Here is an 18695-nt window from a genome sequence, read left to right on the forward strand (position 1 = left end):
ATTTTTACTATATCCTCCACCCCCAATGACACAGAGCAAGCCACTTCTGAAACAGGTATTCCGAAGCAGTCTGTGATGTGTCAAGGGTATCTTTACTTCCTAGTGAGGATACAAACATATAAAAACCCAGTGGGCATGGCAAAATTCTAGGTGCACATTTAGTAGCTTTTTGTATCCTAGCTTTTGTGTACATGTGAAAATAACAGAAAACAACTTAAGTGGTTTCACATACACAGTCTATCTCCACATACCTCTTTGCTTTGGAAACATTTCTTCAGGATGCTGTTTAAAAATATAATAAAATAGAAAAATGTTAGCACAATTGATACAAAATCTCTCTTTATATCTAAAGCACTGAATCATGTTCTTACCTTCATTACAGGTCTGGCCCTTTTTTCAAACAGACCAGAAGGAAAGAGATAGGCAATAGCTTTCTGCAAAAAGAGAAAAATAAGACTTTGTTTAAAAAAAAACCCCACAACTTTATAATCATAGGGTCATAAATTAGAGCCCCCATCTCAGGAAATCTAGCACAGGGATGGGTAGACTTCATGCCTGTGGGATCTCTACCCTTTGACTTTCTTTTTACTAGATCTCCAAGGATCACCAAGTTGAGGTAGGTAAAAATACCAGTGGAGAGGCAGATGGACCGACATATAGTATTAATTAAGAAGCAGGGCCTCTGAGCACATGCTAAGCCCCAGAACAAAACTCACAGTCCTTTCACACACAAATTCACTCCTGATTTCCTCCTAAGCCTTCTTTGTTTCAGCTGTCTTATTTTGGATGGAAAGTACCCTTTGTGTTCTTGCCATTGTTCAACGATTGGGAGACAGAAACCCTTGTCAATCTGCTGCAAATCACTCCGAGGTCTACTGGCAGATCATGGTCTCCTTTCAGCCGGCTACATAAATTTGCCTACGATTCATCAACTCAGATAATATTAACTGTCAAGGTTAAACTCCTACACTACCTTCCTAATTTGGGAACATGTATACTCCAATACCCTCTGTTTGCTTTAGGATGCTGGAGAAGGGAACAGAGTGTTGTTTACCAACAGCTAGCAGGAGTTTGCCAGGCCAGCTTATTTTGCTTTGGCCTCTATGCTCCAGAGAGAGGAAGAGCTCTATCCTTGACATCAGCGGTAACTTTCTCTAAAGCATCAGTACGTCATCATCATGTGACTTCTAGCAGGTCAAAATAGCTGGCCCTGATACACTCTTACTGGCTGCTGCCCCCTTTTTTTAAATCATCACCAATTTTATGATTTGCATTGTTGTGAGTTGCAGGGTGGGAGGGAGGTTATATGCCTGAGTCCCTTCTAATTCCTGGATCCAGTAAGGGTTGAAATCTAAGTAAGGATGGGCCATTAAGGTAACAAAGGAAGTGGCTCTGTTCCAGACAGCCCCCTCCCTCAACTCACTGGTAGTTAGAAAGGCAAAGGCCAGGGTTGGGATTTGTGTGCGAGAGCTAGAAGCAAAGGCCAGACAGCTGGGAGAGACAGAACCATGCCTGATTCCTATTTGAATCCAAGCCTGCGGCTATGAGAGAAGCAAGACCCTCTTGGGGTGTTAATGCTGTGAGCCCCCTCCATCATAAGCTCAGGTTGTGTATATGTGTAAATAAACCTTATATCTTAAAGACACCACAGTATCAGATATCCCTCATTCCAAGGAAACCAAATCCTGGGTAAGCGCCTGGAACCCCTGAAATCTCACACCGCTCAGAGATTGGGGTGTATGCTTTTCGGAAAGAAGTACCCGATTTCGTTGTGTTGTGTCCAGACACCCATCCTTAAATAGGAAAGACATTGTCTTTTCATGGAGGACACACAGAACCAGTGGAGGCTCCAGATGAAGAGTGGGAGGTGGGTTTTGCCAGTGAGTTCTATCCACAAACAGTTTAGATCCAACCCATTGAGACCAACTTGTAAGAAAATAGCTCCAACCCTGACACCTCAAGTCTGCATAAGGTCTGATGCACATGCATGCATTTCCCCCCACTTGGTTCAGGCTGCAGGTGAAAGCGCTTGCAAGTGCTAGCTATTTCCAACTTTTCAGCAAACAAGGAAGTCCGTAATAGCTCTGAGTTTCATGTCAGCAGAGTACATGAAGCTCTGAGTTGGGCTAATGTGTTTACATTGGTGTGCTAGGAAGATATCCAGTATGACATCTCAATAATTTTAAAGCTATCTAATAGAGCATACCTGTAGCACAGAGGTTACGTAAAATTATGTAAAATTCATTATGATTCTGAACCTTGAACTGTTGCATTAAGAAATACTAGTGCAAGCAAAATTTGTCTACAATGAGAAGAAAAAGTCTCAAGTCTGCAGTTAATATTTCTCTCTCTGAAGAATTGTGTTGTATTGCTGGTTACATTAACTCAAGGCTATTACACACTGATAATACTTTCTGTGGACACAGATTGGTTTGTCAACGCTATCAACCCACTTAATATGCGTGGAGTGTATAAAGACCTCACCTATTACTTTATTAATACCCTATTGGCATTCCAAACAGAAATTCTGAGAATTCAGCAGCAAACAGAAAGGATTAACTTGATTTTCTGGAATGGTATTTTGATTCTCTTAGTGACTTGATGAATTCCCATTTGTTAGTCAATGGGGATATTGTACATATACAGAGTAGGTGAACATTCATTTGTGAACAAATGGGGATTAATTATAATGACAATAGAAAAACCCACTGCAAGCCAACGGATATTAAACACCATATAAAATAACATATCAAAAGAATATATTATGGAATACTGGGACCGTCTATGTATACTTATTAAGTAGTCTCTTCAATGCCAGCTTCTGCTTGATGATTCAAACAATAATTTCAGCTACAAGAGCACAAACACTGACTGTTACATATCTTCGTATCTGAAGAAGTGTGCATGCACACGAAAGCTCATACCAAAATAAAAACTTAGTTGGTCTTTAAGGTGCTACTGAAGGAATTTTTTTATTTTACTTCGATCCAGACCAACACGGCTACCTACCTGTAACCAGAACTGTTACATATCTGTAATTAAAGCAGAACAGAATATTGCCTGTGTACATGCTAAAGAGGTAGAAAACGAGACGAAGGCAATGATGAGCACAAACTGTAAGTACTCTGCACAAGATTTTTCAAGGACCTGCTTCTTTCTTGGTAGCATTCCCACATCACTGAATGGTAAGAGATCCACTTGGCTCCTCATTGAAAATCTGAACTGAAACCAAATGGCTAAAATGGATTCACATGAACATGCAATCCCAAGTAAGGAATTTCCAATAAAATTTCTATCAAAAAGATTGACAATAGCAAAACTTTTTGCTGGTATATCATAGAATGGTAAGAGTTGGAAGGGACCAGGAGGATCATCTAGTCCAGGCACTCCCAAACGGCGCCCCTCCAGATGTTTTGGCCTACAACTCCCATGATCCCTAGCTAACAGGACCAGTGGTCAGGGATGATGGGAATTGTAGTCCAAAACATCTGGAGGGCCGAAGTTTGGGGATGCATGATCTAGTCCAACCCCCTGCACTGCAGGAATCTTTTGCCCAACATGGGGCTCGAACTCACAACCCTGAGATTAAAATGATCATGCTCAACCTGAGCTAACCTGCAACCTTAAAATCATACTTTTGGGGTGATCTGAGAGAGCAAGAAGGACACGTTCATCTAGACTGCAGACACAGGAAGATCCAGCTTCTAGTGCTGCTCATATCTATCATGCAAGGGCGTACTTGAGCACAAATGTATGGCACTCTAATGGACAACGACCTAAAGGTGACTTACTGTGCAATGCTAGCATTAGAAAGCTTGCTGTGCCAACATCAGGACTCCTTCAGTGCTATTAGGATGCTGAAATCTTAAGTCACAACCCCGTTACTGTTCTACAGATCCATGCCTCTTTTCACCTCATTATGTGGCTTCCAATGAAAATTCTAATGTTTTCATTCATATCGTGTCATCGGGAAGCCCAAGGTGGTATGTACATAGGGATCTTAAGCAGTCCACTCACTGGTGATGCTTAGCTTCAGCAAGGCTACTGCAATTGGTGCTCTCAGACCACAACACTTTTTTTGTGTTTTAAAGAAAACTTTAAAATGGTTAAAGATCACAGCTGGAAGCCCGATTTCTTGTGGACATCTGTATATATGAAGACCGTGCTTTACAGAAGCAGCTCACCACATCTAACTCCTTAAACGCAGGGCAGCCTCAGATGTGATCTTTGGTGCAATGCAAGATCCTGATGCCGAATGAAATAAGAGAGAAACTGTGGCACACAAGCGCAAGTAAGAAGGTGCTTTGTTTTACAATTGCGGTTCAGTATTAATATGATGGAAATCTTTGGAGGCCCATGTGTTTCTCCAAGTGCCTTAGGGTCCTAAAAGAGACAAAATACGCTGGGCCTGTGCCAAGATTAGAGGCCGGCACTTCAGTAGCAGACGGGTGCCTCACATTTCCCAAAAAGTAACCTGCAACTACTAGAGCAGTGCTGGTGAGCTAACCAATGCACCCTGCAAATAACACTTTCAAGTCCATTCCTTCTATGAAAAAGAAACAAACTCCTGATGACTCACCTCTCATTTCTCCTCTACCAAAAAGTTCTAATTTATTTTTTTTAATTGAGACTTTAAAGAAAAGGTGTGGCATTCAACTAAGTTTTACTCAAAGTAATCCCACTGCCATTAATGTGGCCGGGGCAACCCAGCCAGATGGGTGGAGTGTAAATAATAAAATTGTTACTATTGTTAATGGACCCGACTTAGTCACGTTCAGCAATTTCTCTTATTTTATTACTTTATTTATTTATATCCCACCCTTTCCTCACGCTGGAACTCAAGGCAGCTTACACAAAATGAAACAGCCTACAAGGAGCACAGCTTAGTTGACTACCACCCAAATAATTCTGTTCAAACAACGAAAGAAGCTGAAAGAAAGCATCCAGTTCAAATTACAGGTGTCTTGAAAAAATTAATTATTACCAAATGTTTAATGCAGATGTATTCAATACTAGTCACATTTATTTTTTAAAAAAGGTTTGATTCGTATGCAACTATGGCAACAGTTTTTCAGTTTTGATTAATCTGATTGTTTTTGACTTGTCTGTCTCTTCTTTGGATAAATGTGCAAGCGGCAGCAGAGCCTATCTTAAGTCTGAAGATGGTGGGCTATAGAATTCTAGGTGACCCAAAATTATTTTATTGTAAAGTTAGTAATATGTACTCGTCTAATTTGTCTTTGATTTGTTTCATAAAAACGTGTTCCTTTATCATTATTATTTATATTCCAACTTGATATTGGGGTGGGGAGACAACGGCTTTTGCTAAGCTGAACATTCAGCTGAAATGGATCTCGAGAGGAAGGCTAAAACTGTTGCGGGAGTTATATACTCCCATATTTTCAGGATCCAGAGTAACAAAAATGTTACTCTGGATAAAGATTGTTAAGGATAAAATTAATGTAGTCTTTGGCACCCGTTTTAAAGTGAGCTGCAATCACATGTTCTGATGTTTTATTCTCTTCTGAAATACTGTATAAGTTTCAGCCGACATGCTTTATAACATCTCCTCCAACTTTCTTCCAACTCCCTTCAAAAGCCACCTACAGCTACTTTATATTTTGGAATGAAAATCAAGGTATCATAAACCTCCCCCTTGGTAGATCTGCAGCAAAAAAGAAAGAAAGGGGTGGGGAGACATGTTCTTTTGGAGCAAAAGAGGCTTTTCCTACTCCTACACCTTTTATCCAACTCTACAATTCTACGATTCTATGAAATGCTACAAGCAGTCTGCAAATCTGTACAATCAAGACGTTTGGCTTACCCTACCCACAAACTTATTTAGTGCTCACATATACCAACAACTCTCACCTTTCTTTATAAAGCTTTGAACAAGGAAGCAGTCTTCAACAGAGGTCCGAAATAAATAACAGGATGATGTGACTGCATTTAATGGATTACAAAACATCATTCCAAGTTGGCTTGGGTACTGGTTGGGCTACCTTTTCTCTGAATGGTTATATGTTAATATCATCCAACTGTTCAAAGCTAAGGTGTGTTTATACCATACATTAAAAATGAAATCACAAAATAAAAGGATTACATTCTCAACCCAGGGAAAAGCACTAGGTCAGGACTGCAATCTCTATTAATTAGGTATCCCAGCTGGGCAGCGGGTATGCAGCTGTTAACTTGATCAATGACTTACCTAAATGTCATCTCTACTGATTCGCTTATAAATTACCAGCAAGTGAGACTAATGTACAGGTGCTAATTTATTTAAACTGTTCTCTACAGTTCTACATAGCTTTATAAACTGCATCTGGCACCTAATGTTAGCTGTCAGTTGTACTTAGACATGCCTGTCCTAACGACTCTGTTCATTAGAAATGAGCACAAATTATGAAATATTGTGAAAAATGATACATCAAATGGAATGGGCAAAGCGAATCAATTAGAGAAACTTCATACTGCATATTCACACATAGGAGAATAAAACATCCGGATTTCAGAGCACGGTCTATAATACCAATTAAAAAGCAATTGGTAGACTTCTGCAGAGTTATATATCAATTTACTGGAGTCCCCCCGCCTCTCCCCAAGACACACAGTTGTAATTTATAGCTTAACTTTTTATTTCTAGAAAATAAAACCACCAGGAAAGCACTACTCTGCGCAAAAAAATATCTCATGAACGCAATGACAACCCCGTTAACATATTTCTCTGTATGACTTGTTTCAAAACACACACATCCAAAATGCCAGTAAGAAAAAGAACCCTGGGATGTCTACTTTGGAAATGTACGACACAGGCTGATTAACAGTAGACGACAGGAGATGCATAAGTACTCATCAGAAGGAATTATTACCATTCCAAGTGTAAAGCCTGATAATTCTGCTGCCAGTGCTAAGCGGATTTTATATTTTTATAACAGAAATTTAATTATGCATAGCAGACACTGTTATACAGCCTAAGTATTTACAACACCTGATGTTATTTGAACAAGCATTACAAGTACTATGCTTTGCTAAGTAAAATGTTGTTCTTTGTTGTCTTCTCTTTTTTAAAAAAAGATAACGTGTTGAAATGGTCTTATACTTGACATCTGCAAGAAGGAGAAAATGAGATTTTTCAGGATATACCTAATTTTTCTCAAGGAAAAGTTTTCTTGAGGAGGCAGTTTGCAATAAACTAGACTTGGGCCTAACTCCTAATTCACAAAAGTTGTATCTAAAACCTCCTCTGTTTCTTGGCCACAAGGTTGGGCCTTGATACAGGATCTTAAGATTACATCATATTAGGGCTCAATATAGTTTCAGGTGACTTTTTTTCCCTTAAAGCATCTAATATTATTGGAAGGAACTGCCGGGGAAGAACCGTCATGTGTGAGTTTAAGAGTCTATCTAATTAAGACTGTTTGGAGGCAAGCTGTGTTCTAAAACACAAGGCACTAGTAAATACATATAAAAGCAGCAGTGTGGTGGGGAGATCATTTTTTGCAGAGAAAAGAGCAAAGAGTTCCACACTCTACCCATGCCTCCTCCCTGCAAAATGAATGATTGAATTATCTCTTCCCCAAATGCTTTTTCCTCGGCCAGATTTCAAGATCAAAACTTATCCCTTACAAAGGTGGGAGGGAGAGGCAGGCAACCAAGTTAGGGAACTGAGGGAAGAAAGCAGGCAAGGAATGAGTTCAACTGCCCCCTTCTTTCCCGCTGCTTCGTTCCCTCTTTGTGCAAATACACAAGGGAAAGGAACATTTCCTGTTTTGATTTTTACCAGTCCCAGCATTCAGATAGAATGCTGGCAATCACTTTGCCCAGGCTGCTGAAATTTCCCACTGCAAGATGAATCAGAGTTACTGGCCCTGGCTAGTGTAAATCAAAGCTTCTCCATCCTACGTATTAGTTGTTATACCCTCATTTCCAGGCCAGTCTTCCTTTCTGCAGAAAGAATGTTGGAGTCATCACTGACTTGTTTGGGCTACATCACTAACACCTCCTGGCTGCTGTGGCACATGCTACCTAGGATCAGAGAGAAAAGCGCCCCGGTATGTGTTTTGAACCAGCGGCATTGTTAAGAGTAGCACAGGAGTCTTGAGTCCCAGATTTTTTGGCACTGGGCTTACAGAACCACCCACCATTTTAAATTGACCAGAGCCAAATCTGTGCCACGAGCTTGTGTCCCAAATCTTAACAATCCCCCTCCAATCTCAGGGGAGGTCAGAAAGCATAGGATTGGTCTGTTAGCCTTAACAAAGCTAATAAACATGAGGAAATGCAAGTAATTCAAGCTTAAAGAACTGACTTGCTTATCATAAGGTTTTTAATGCTGACACAGACTCTCTAGTGCGTGCCTTTACATCAGAGCTGCTCAGAGATCAATGCAACTCCATATAAACATGGCTTCATGCTGAGGCATGCAATGTGGAGGTCAAAACTTGAACCAGTCTAATAAATAAATTTGTACTGGGGGGCATATTATAAATAAATCTCTCCCTTTGTCCCAGTAGCACAAGAGCTTTTGGCTGTACACTGTAGAACCAACCAGCAAGGTGCAGGTGCCATTCTGGAAAGAATCAGGAAAAAGGATAGGACAAAGAGGGAAGATAAGAGTATTTTTTAAAAAACTGAAACAAGGAGAAGTATAATGGCATTGCTAGATCAGAAGAGTTGTGCACTATTTTGTTTTCAACCATGACCACCTACACAGCCTGCTTTTCAACATTTGTAGGTAAGTTAATGTGCTTCTGTCTTGCTTGTCCCAACACCCAGTATTCAGAGACATTCTGCATCTTTATGTGGAAGTTACATTAAACTGCAATGGCTCACAACTACTGACATTTTTGTGCCATACCATCAAAAAATAACACAGGGTAGAATGTGGTGGGGTGGGAGAGATTAGATAGGAGGGAAGAAGGAAATAATAGTTCTAATTGTTTTTTTATTTTATTTGATCAGCAAAGCACCTAACACAGGGGCAACCGGAAAGAATTAAAACTCAGTGTCAAATATGTATTGAAGTCACAAATCAAAAGCGGAACAGGCATGTTTACTCTGAATAACCTCCTGTAGGTCTTGCTCCAAAATAAGCATGCAGAGTTGCAAGCCAAGTGTTGGCCCTAAGTGATGAAAAAGGTCACTTGCAATGCTAGCTGTTATAGTATCATACATGAAACCCCAGCATAAGTCTACCCAGCAGGTCAAATTACGGGTAAATGCTTCCAAATGCTATATAAACCTTGATAGTGGTTCTTACGACCTCAGATCAAGGGGATTATCCATTAGTAGTTTTAAAAAGAACCTGCTGTGCTTTAGCAAGTTATAGTATAGAGTTTTGCAGTGTGGTGTCTGACCTCGCACAGTAGTAGGGGTAGAATCTCTATTCAGAGCCACAGTTGCAATGTTTTCTATGTATAGTAGCATTCGCTTGTACGCTGACAGTTCGATTAAAATTCACGGAGAGCTGAGGGGCTCATGCTGAAGCAAAGAGCTTTCAATTCTGAAACCCTGCAGTAAATTACTTCTCCAACTGAGCAACCATACTTACATCAATATCCGCTTGGGTAAAAGTTTCTGGATCTTCTCCCATCATGTTGGCTAAATGTCTCTTTCCTATGTTGAAATCTTCAGTCTGTTTCTTGATGAAAGCTTCCGTGTACTTTTCAGGTCCTGAAGCAGCAACATTTTTCCTCTGCACTGTTGTGGTAGTGCAGATCAGTCTTAATGTCTAGGGAAGGAAAACACAGATCACAAACCTCAAAATAAAAAGGACAGCATGGATATTGTATCAAGGCATAGAATACGGCAACCGTGCTGAAGCTAAGGTAGTCTGGACTCCTCAGTGCCTGCTTGAGACACTACCAGGGAACTCTTTTTATGCTGCCTTTATTTCACCGACAGAAGATAGGCAGGGTATAACTGCAGAAAAACACGTATACAGATGTGAGCTCACTTGAATTCTTGGGTAAATTATACTGTCCCAACTGCATAACCCATCTCACAGGGCTATTGCTGTGGAGATAAAATGCATCTTCAACTCCAATACGTTTTAAAATTTAATAAATGTTAACATAAGACAATCCACTTAATTTTCCAGTTAAATACTACTGGAACACTTCCAGGGATCTGGGGCTTGTGATTTATATGAACTGAGTGAAATTTCATTGTTCCTTCCAAACATAAAGCTCTAAAATAGAGATAGGAAACTTGTGATTCTCCAGATGTTGGATTCCAATTCCCACCAGCATCAGCCAGCAGGAGAGTTGATGGGACTTATAGCCCAGCAGCATCTGCAGGGCCACATCCCTATTCTAGAAGAAGAAGAGGAAGAAGAAGAAAAAGAAAAAGAAGAGCACTATTCTAGAAAAGAAGTGATGTGGCAAGATTAATTATTGCTCTGTAAATATCTGGCATCTCCTCTGTAAATAAATTATCATTAGGGGCTATTGTTTTCCAAGAAACTTGGTTTTCTGAGACAGATGCCACAATGAAGCAAGTAATCGTTTGTTTTTCAAAATGCTTGCCTTTAAGCATACAAGACGTATTTTATTTACATATCCCCATCTAATATAACTAATAATCAGGTAAAGTGTTCCTATGATATTTTGGCAAGCACACAGATGAAGAAGGTAGAAGGTAGGTCTAGGTCACTTGTGGTAAGTGTTGGCAAAGTAAACAGGGGTGGGTGGGGAGGAGGAAGAGAAAAGGAACTGTAAAGAGAGTCCACTCCTTTAGAATTCTATGTGCCTAGACCTTCAATAAAACAGGTTACTTAATTTTCAATATTTCCATGCACCTGATTTTTCAGAAGCAAATGAAACTCGGGACATTCAAGAGGCCAAATTTCACACACTCAAATCCAACCTGGCTCACATCCTCTTTCATGTGTTAGCTAACAGATGTAAAAAATAATAATGATAGAAATATATATTTCTAGAGTGCACTGAGAATATATTAAGGTTGCATTTCATAAGCACATTTACTTGGAATAAGTCTCACTGAACTCAGTGTAACTAATTTACAAGAATACAGTCTTAGTACCATATATTGAATGCATGTGTGCAAATACTTATTTTTAAAGAAATTCTACACCGTTCTTGGTAAATGTTGACCAATTCTTAAAACTTCAGATTATGAGGACTCCAAAGCTTTTTAGCATATTTGCCTACCATATTGACTAAGACAGCCCATTTTAAAAGCCTGGCTGACAGTTTTGGCTGAGCAATTTACTTCCTCCCTCTTAAAACCCTAGTGTAATTGCCATCAATGCCTACTAGAGAATACAATTTCTGCTCAAAACAATGGTTGGTCCAAAAGACAGTTATCTTCTGGCTTTTATGGAATCCTGTAAGATATGGCTAGACAGATTTGTTTTTCTTTTACCAAGATAATCAGTGGGTAAGACAACTGTAATTTCAATCAAGCACTCTGCCAAAGGAACAGAAGAATCACTGGCAAAGCAGTAATGGCTCAAGCTTGGCAAAGAGCCATCCTTATGCACTACTTTATTTGTCCTGTGTTCATATTAACAAAGCTTCTCAGCAGTCTAATTATTCCATAAACAGATTACTGGAGTTGTCTCCCTGGAAAGAAACAAGAAAAAGAAATGGGAGGGTGGGAAAGAAGTTGGAAGTGAAATCTTGTAGATCTACTCAACAGTTTTGCTAGAGAGCAATTTAAGGACTTAGCCATCTAGTGGTCAAATTTTTTAGGCTACAATGTGACACATATTCTTACTTCAGTTTGAGTTCTGTGCCCTGCATGTCTAGCTATACTGCACAGATCTACGCAAAAGGAAGTCCCAAGGATTTCAAAAGAGGGCCTATTCCCAACAAGTCACAAGCTAAACTTTCTGGCAAAGAAAGAGACGCCTTTTTTGCTGTCCAATATCTGAAGTGCTGAATTCAGATATGAAATATTTTTAATAGTCTTTCGTAGAATCATAAAATTCTAGAGTTGGGAGCTACCCTAAGGATCATTTAGTCCAATGCCCCACAATGCAGGAATATGCAGCTGTCCCATATGGGCATCGAACCTGCAACCTTGGTGTTATCAGCAACACATTCTCACTAACTGAACTATCCAGGCCTTTCAACAGCAACAAACAAAGGCCTCATGCCAAAAGAAATAAAGGGTCCTTCCTATAATTCCTTGTATTACCCCTTACCAGTAGCACTGTGTCATAAAAAGCAAGCCCCAGTTATGGAACCAATGGAATCTTGTCCTGATGCAACACAAGAGCATTTCTTTGGTGATATCCCAACCACCTTTTATCTGAAGAAGTGTGCATGCACACGAAAACTCATACCAAAATATAAACTTAGTTGGTCTCTAAGGTGCTACTGGAAGGAATTTTTTAATTTTGTTTCACCTTTTATGTAGTTAAATATGAGCTTTCAAGGCCTGAAAACCACTGCAGAGACAAGGACAATGATGAGTCCTAGGGAGGCAGAGAAATCAGTGGCTCTTCCCACTTTCCAGGAATAGAAAATGGTATTGGGAAAAGTGATTTCTTGGCTTTTCTCTTTTAATCTGGATAGTATTTTTCATCCATGACAGATAAATACATTAGCCTGCCCAGCTACTTTTAAGTATCGTCACGTGCTCCCTAGTTCCAAGATACAAGGTGTTCAAGAGGCAGAACACCAGGGATTTGGATGAGAAGGGCACTGGAGGTTTATGGTGTATTTGTAATATTTGCATTACTTAGAAATATATAAGCAGAGCATTAGCAGGATGATCAATCTGCCTTCACAAGGCAGATTTTGCATAAACTGTGGCTCCCCCCTACAGGTTCCACCAACTAGACTGAAACTGTTAGAAGCTGGTGAACAGGCAAGAGAGAGTGCTCTCTCTGTCTCTGTCATACACACACATGCTTTTAGACCCGACCCCTGTAGGTGAATTATCCACACTGTAGGTGAACCACCTACGCACATTATTTTTTAGTCAAACAGAAGCAAACTCAAAGAGGCTTATTTCTTAGTAGACAAGTATAGGATTTTACAGTAAGAGATGTTTACTTAATTATTTGCGGTTAATTCTGTATTAAAGCTGCAAGACACTGCTAGCATTATTTTGATCCCTAATTAATTACAATTATGTTGAAAATCAGCAGCATAGCTGTGCTTTTCTTTTTTTGACAAACCCCAAAACTGTTGAGTTTTTTGAGCCAAAAAACCAAGATTTTTCAATTGACTCCTAAGATCCAGGACAAAGCACTGCCTTTCGGAAATCCCCCCCGCCCCAGACTTTGAAATCCCGGTAATGTCCAGGAAAATCAGGACGTATGGCAATCCTACAATATGGCTATATAGGTATTGGTATGATGGTAGTATTGCTGTTGCAACCTACTTTAGGTCAAGTCACAACCCAGTACTAAGTCCTGGCCCACCAACTGAAGACCAGTCTCCCATCTGTTCATCCTGATAGTAGTTTTGTATATTGCATTGTCTTGAACGTTATTATGGCCCCTACACTTGTAAGCATCCATCCATTCATTAATGTAAGGCATCAGTTGCATTAATCAAAATCTAAGTGAAGGAAGAGTCAAAGCTGAGTGGGAGAGCATCTGCTTTGCATGCATCAGTCCCTGACATCTCCAGGTAAGGCTGGTGAAGTCACCTGGAGACCCACTGCTAAAAAGTGCAGACAAGACTGAGTTAGATGGACCAATAGATTCAATATAAGACAGATCCTACCAATATAAGCCTATACATGTTACAACAAACAAATAAGCGGAGGCCTTTCTGTGGTGGCACTTGAGTTTTGGAATTCCCTCCCTCCCACCCACCTCAACTGTGACGGACACCAATTTTATTTGGTTTTGTTGTTGTTTAGTCGTTTAGTCATGTCCGACTCTTCGTGACCCCATGGACCAGAACTGGTTTTAGATACCAGTTAAAAGCTCATTTCTTTGCTGATGCTTTTGGTAGGGAGGGCTTGTGAGGAGGTGCAGACAGTATTGGTTGTGCTGTTTGCAGGAACAGTTAGGTACGACTATGCTGCGAATTTTAGTGTTGGTCACGTGATACGATAGCAGGATGCAACAAGTTTCTATTTCATTAGGTGACCCTGCTCTGGGACAGAAATTAATTAAATAAAGCAAGCAAGGGGAAATACTGAGTTACATTCCATTTGCCATCTTAAGGAGTTCTTAATGTTTAAATTCAAACCAGAACATGGCTACATTTCATGTAGCAAATTGGGAGAGCCCATCCTTGCAAACTGTTACATTTCATCATTTATCCTCATATTGCCCATGGCTGCTCTCCACTAGCACCTCAGCACCCACTTGTAAGGGTGGGGGAATTTGCTGTGCAATCGCTGAACAGTAACGTTTCATTTTCGCGCCAAAGTACGCAACAAGAAAAATATATTGATAACAATAATGCTATTAATATTATCAATCCTTCTGAACATGCATTTCAAATAATATAGCTTCTTAAATCATTTTTAAGCAGAACAATTACATTATCATTAATACGTAACTTAAAACATAAAACTATACTGAAATGTTGGGGGACAATAATTTCTTTGACAATACAGTAAGAATGGGGGCCAAACTTATTTTGTCTATATCCTGTTTATTTCAATATTAAGTAATATTTTAATTTTGACACCACAACCAATTTCCAAAGCTTATTTATCCTGTCACTAATTTGAGGAGGCAATAGCTGAGTTTTCAATTTCTGGGGAAACAACATCCTTGCTGCAATGATCATCTCTAGATTAGGTGTAGTCTAAATATTCTCTTCGGATTAAAGTGTAATTTAGTAACAATAGTAGAACTCATAGCATAGAAATTTACAAAATTACGGTAACATCTAACTGTTATGGTTACTGTAAGTAACTTCCTTATTATTCATCACACTTAGTACAATTGAAGTTAAATACCACCTTGACATTACTTTGAAGCAGTTTTCTCTTATAGCTTGATTTAACAAAAAAAGAATGAGCTCTAGCAATTTTCTGATTTCCATGGGGATCATATTTCCAGTATCCTGCACCCATTTAATCATGTAATCCTCAACCTGTTCTCATTCACAATCATACTTCTGTTTCACAAAATAAATTCAAAACAGTCAATTTTTATCTTTTTTTAGGACAGTCTCCTCAAACTGTTAAATCTCTTAAGAACCTATTAAATATAAAATTCTTTTAAATCTCTTAAGAATCTCTTAAACGTCATGTAACAACACAGTGTATATGAAGTATTTAAACCATAATAAATTCTCAGGATGCAAATAGTTTCTAATTGTTGAGTAATTAATCATATTTCTGGTTTTCATTAATCTTTCTATCTAATTAGGCTGTTTTTCCAGCATCAAATGTCAAAGTCTGATTTAAAATCAGGTGAAATAGTGGGCTTCATTACATTGCCATATCTTTACCGTGGTAGATACAGTTTTTGACTGCTGTTGTTCTGCGAGTTCTATCTCCCCACAGTATTTTGTGCAATGTGATTTTTGTAAATAATGATACATGTTGTTCAGTTGTGTCTTATACAAGTACTCTTGTCTCACACCTTGAATTATCCCAAGTCCTTTTTGCATAATGATAACCAGGTTCCTTCTGTGCTGTATAGATGCCATATATTGCAGCAAAGGAAAGTTGGCTTCTAAACTTGGTCTTGGTACTTTGCAGTATAATTCTGGCTTCTCCTCTGCCTAGTGGAGCAGGTGAGCCATGACATGACCTCCACTTGCACCTTCTGCAACCTGAAAAGGGTCCCGTTCCCCCCTGCTTTTTCAGTTACAAGAGACAGAAGCCTGTTTTTAGGATAGCCACAACCAAAGAAAAAGATGCCTCAATAGCTCCAATTAAATGCTTCCTCTGTTGCAATGAAGTACTCTGACAGGCTTGAGAGCTTGGCCTTAGGAGCTGCCTGCCAAGAAGGAAGCTCCCTCTACAACAGAGACTGGAAGCAGGAGAAGAACACAGCTCTCAACTGCAGTTAGCTTGTTTTGGAAATTGGCAAGGCTCGGTGATGGAGGTGGCTTTCAAAGGAGCCAGCAGATCCAGCACAAGTCCTATTATATTGGAAGGGCAGCACTCAGTCTTTTTTCAAGAGACCACTCTGTATGGTTACACTTTCTATCCTTATCTTTACCCTTTGCGTATAACTACCAGAAACCCATTTGGCTGTTTAGTTACAGCTCTTGTGTGAACCTTATTGGGGATTCCTCTCCTCACTTTCTTCTCTAATTGATTTATGGATCCTATGCCCTTTTAAAATGTGTGTGGGGGGGGTTATTGGGTTGTTTTTATTTTGATTATGTATCTGGTGGTTTTATATTTTGATTTTATTCTGTGAACCGTCTTGAGACCTGCAGGTAGAGGGTGGTATAATTCATTAATTAGTTAAGTGTTTTTGAGATCAAGGGGGCTTCTAACCCTGCCATGGTACGGTGTGGTGGCAGCTGAACTACACAAAGCTGAAACTGGCTGATGGGAGAGCCCAGCTGAGAATTTATCTGTAGTTGGAAGCAAAGTATACTCAAACAGATGAGACATATTCACAAGTAGAACCACCACATTATTATGACTCATGATGGTTCCCTCCCCCTTAATTCTTCTTCCAATGAACTCAGGGCTAAACATGCACACACCTTTGCCCTTGTACCTTAAAAACATTTGGTTTGCAGATTAGGACAGTGACCCAGTGAGCTCATAGCTAGGCAGGGATTTGAACCTGGGTCTCTCTGGTCAGAATCCAACACCCTACCCATTATACCACACTGACCCTCCTGATTTAGGACTGAGAATAGTTTTCCTGAATCCAAGTGTCGCAGATGAAGTGATTTATTACTTCAGGCTACAATTCCAATTACTTCCATTAGATTCCAAGTCATTCATTGGATGATTATTATTTATTATATACATCGTTAAAAAGAGAATGAACTTCACCCATGTCATTTCTGCCTGTGACCCTCTGGGTAGTGTTGGGTTCCTCTCATCAGCATGAGCCTGTATGGTTTAATTGCATTTCATTATTTTACATTGTTACAATGCACAATTACAGGGATCACTTGCGATAATCCTTATTGTAATAACCGGCAGCTACATAAGTATATATTTAATAAAGATGAATAAATAAGTTAATTTGGATATGCGTAAGACGCGGGTAGCACTGTGGGTTAAACCACAGAGCCTAGGGCTTGCCGATCAGAAGGTCGGTGGTTCAAATCCCCACAACTGGGTGAGCTCCCATTGCTCGGTCCCTGCTCCTGTCAACCTACGGTAGCAGTTCGAAATTACGTCAAAGTGCAAGTAGATAAACAGGGGTAAGGTAAACGGCGTTTCCGTGTGCTGCTCTGGTTCGCCAGAAGTGGCTTTGTCATGCTGGCCACATAACTCGGAAGCTGCACACCGGCTCCCTCAGCCAATAATGCGAGATGAGTGCCGCAACCCCAGAGTCGGTCACAACTGGACCTAATGGTCAGGGGTCCCTTTACCTTTACGATATTAAAAATAAATTTAAGGAACCTCAGAAAGAGGGGGGAAGGAAATCAATTTTTAAAATGTCAAAATGATTGTCAAATCAGTGAAATGTATATATCTGAAAAGTATAAAGAAGTTGCTCCACAGCACAAAAATAACAATAATACAGGGATCACTTGTGATGAGGAGCAGAATGCAACGTTTGTAAATTAAAATATGATGGGCGTGTGTTAATAATAATTTATTTGTACCCCACCCATCTGACTGGGTGTTTGTACACACACACACATACATCCAGTGTTTATATTACACACACACACACACACACTGTGTATATGTGTGTGTGGGTAGAGAGAGCAAAAGTGTGACCACAAGCATTTCACAGCCATAAAAATACTAATATTTTATTATTTATACCCCGCCCACCTGGCTAGGTTTCCCCAGCCATGCCACACATATTGAAAGGCATGTGAGGTGGGAAGGCAGAGAAGCAATAGGACTCGAGTCAACTTCGGGCTACGGAGCAACGCTTTCTGAACATGTGGAGAGAAATGATTTCGGGGACTGAAGTTCCCTCGCATGGGACTTGGGTGGGGGAGGTGGGATGGGAGAGAAAACACAGCGCATGCGCCGCCGAGCGCTCAGAAACCGCAGCTACTCACCTCAGCCCCCCCCCCGCGCTCTCCCTCCCTCCCTTCTCTCTTACCTTCGGCCCCGCCAACCGCTTCCCCGTCCTCACCGCCCCGATCCACGCACGGCTCCCGAGCAGCACGCGCCCAACCGCCGCCACTACCATATTTGCTAAGGGAGAAGAGGGCGGGGCAGACAGAGAGAACCCCTCCCCTATCTGCCGTATTCCGTTCAGCGGCCCCCTCCAACTGTCGCACACGCGGCAGCACGACGGCGGAGACGTCCCGCCTGATTGGCCGCAAAACTCGGCGAGCGGGCGGGGGGAGCTTTGGAGGAAAGAAGAGAGGACGCTCCGCCCTCGGGAGGAGTCATGTGACTCTCGAGCTGTGAAGCGGCAAAGCCATTCATAGTTATGTAGCCGCGCGTGCCAGATGCTTAGAAGAAAAATAATGAATGGCTGCTGTGTAATCTCCCAACCGTAGGATATTCAGCATTATTAAGGGACCTCTATGGATAACCGACTAGACCTCCAGGAGATCTGCAATTTAAAAAAAGTAGATAGGTTTGCAGGTGGCTGGTGTGTCTGTGTACACACTGTGTCTTTAAAACGCATTCAAAGG

At 40.4% G+C, this 18695-nt stretch overlaps 1 protein-coding gene across 1 annotated transcript in view; it reads right to left on the bottom strand.

The window, feature by feature from the left end:
- MRPS9 (mitochondrial ribosomal protein S9) overlaps positions 1 to 18298 on the bottom strand; it is a 37607-nt gene extending 19309 nt beyond the window's left edge. Inside the window, exons 1-4 of the mRNA XM_035115472.2 lie at positions 18152 to 18298; positions 9551 to 9730; positions 372 to 434; positions 252 to 282 (exon numbers count right to left, since the gene is read on the bottom strand). Coding sequence (XP_034971363.1) covers positions 252 to 282; positions 372 to 434; positions 9551 to 9730; positions 18152 to 18241 — 364 coding nt within the window. The 5' untranslated portion in view covers positions 18242 to 18298. The remainder of the gene's footprint in view (positions 1 to 251; positions 283 to 371; positions 435 to 9550; positions 9731 to 18151) is intronic.
- Positions 18299 to 18695: the final 397 nt, after the last annotated feature.

The sequence above is a fragment of the Zootoca vivipara genome, chromosome 4 (genome assembly GCF_963506605.1).
Source record: "Zootoca vivipara chromosome 4, rZooViv1.1, whole genome shotgun sequence".
NCBI lineage: Eukaryota > Metazoa > Chordata > Lepidosauria > Squamata > Lacertidae > Zootoca > Zootoca vivipara.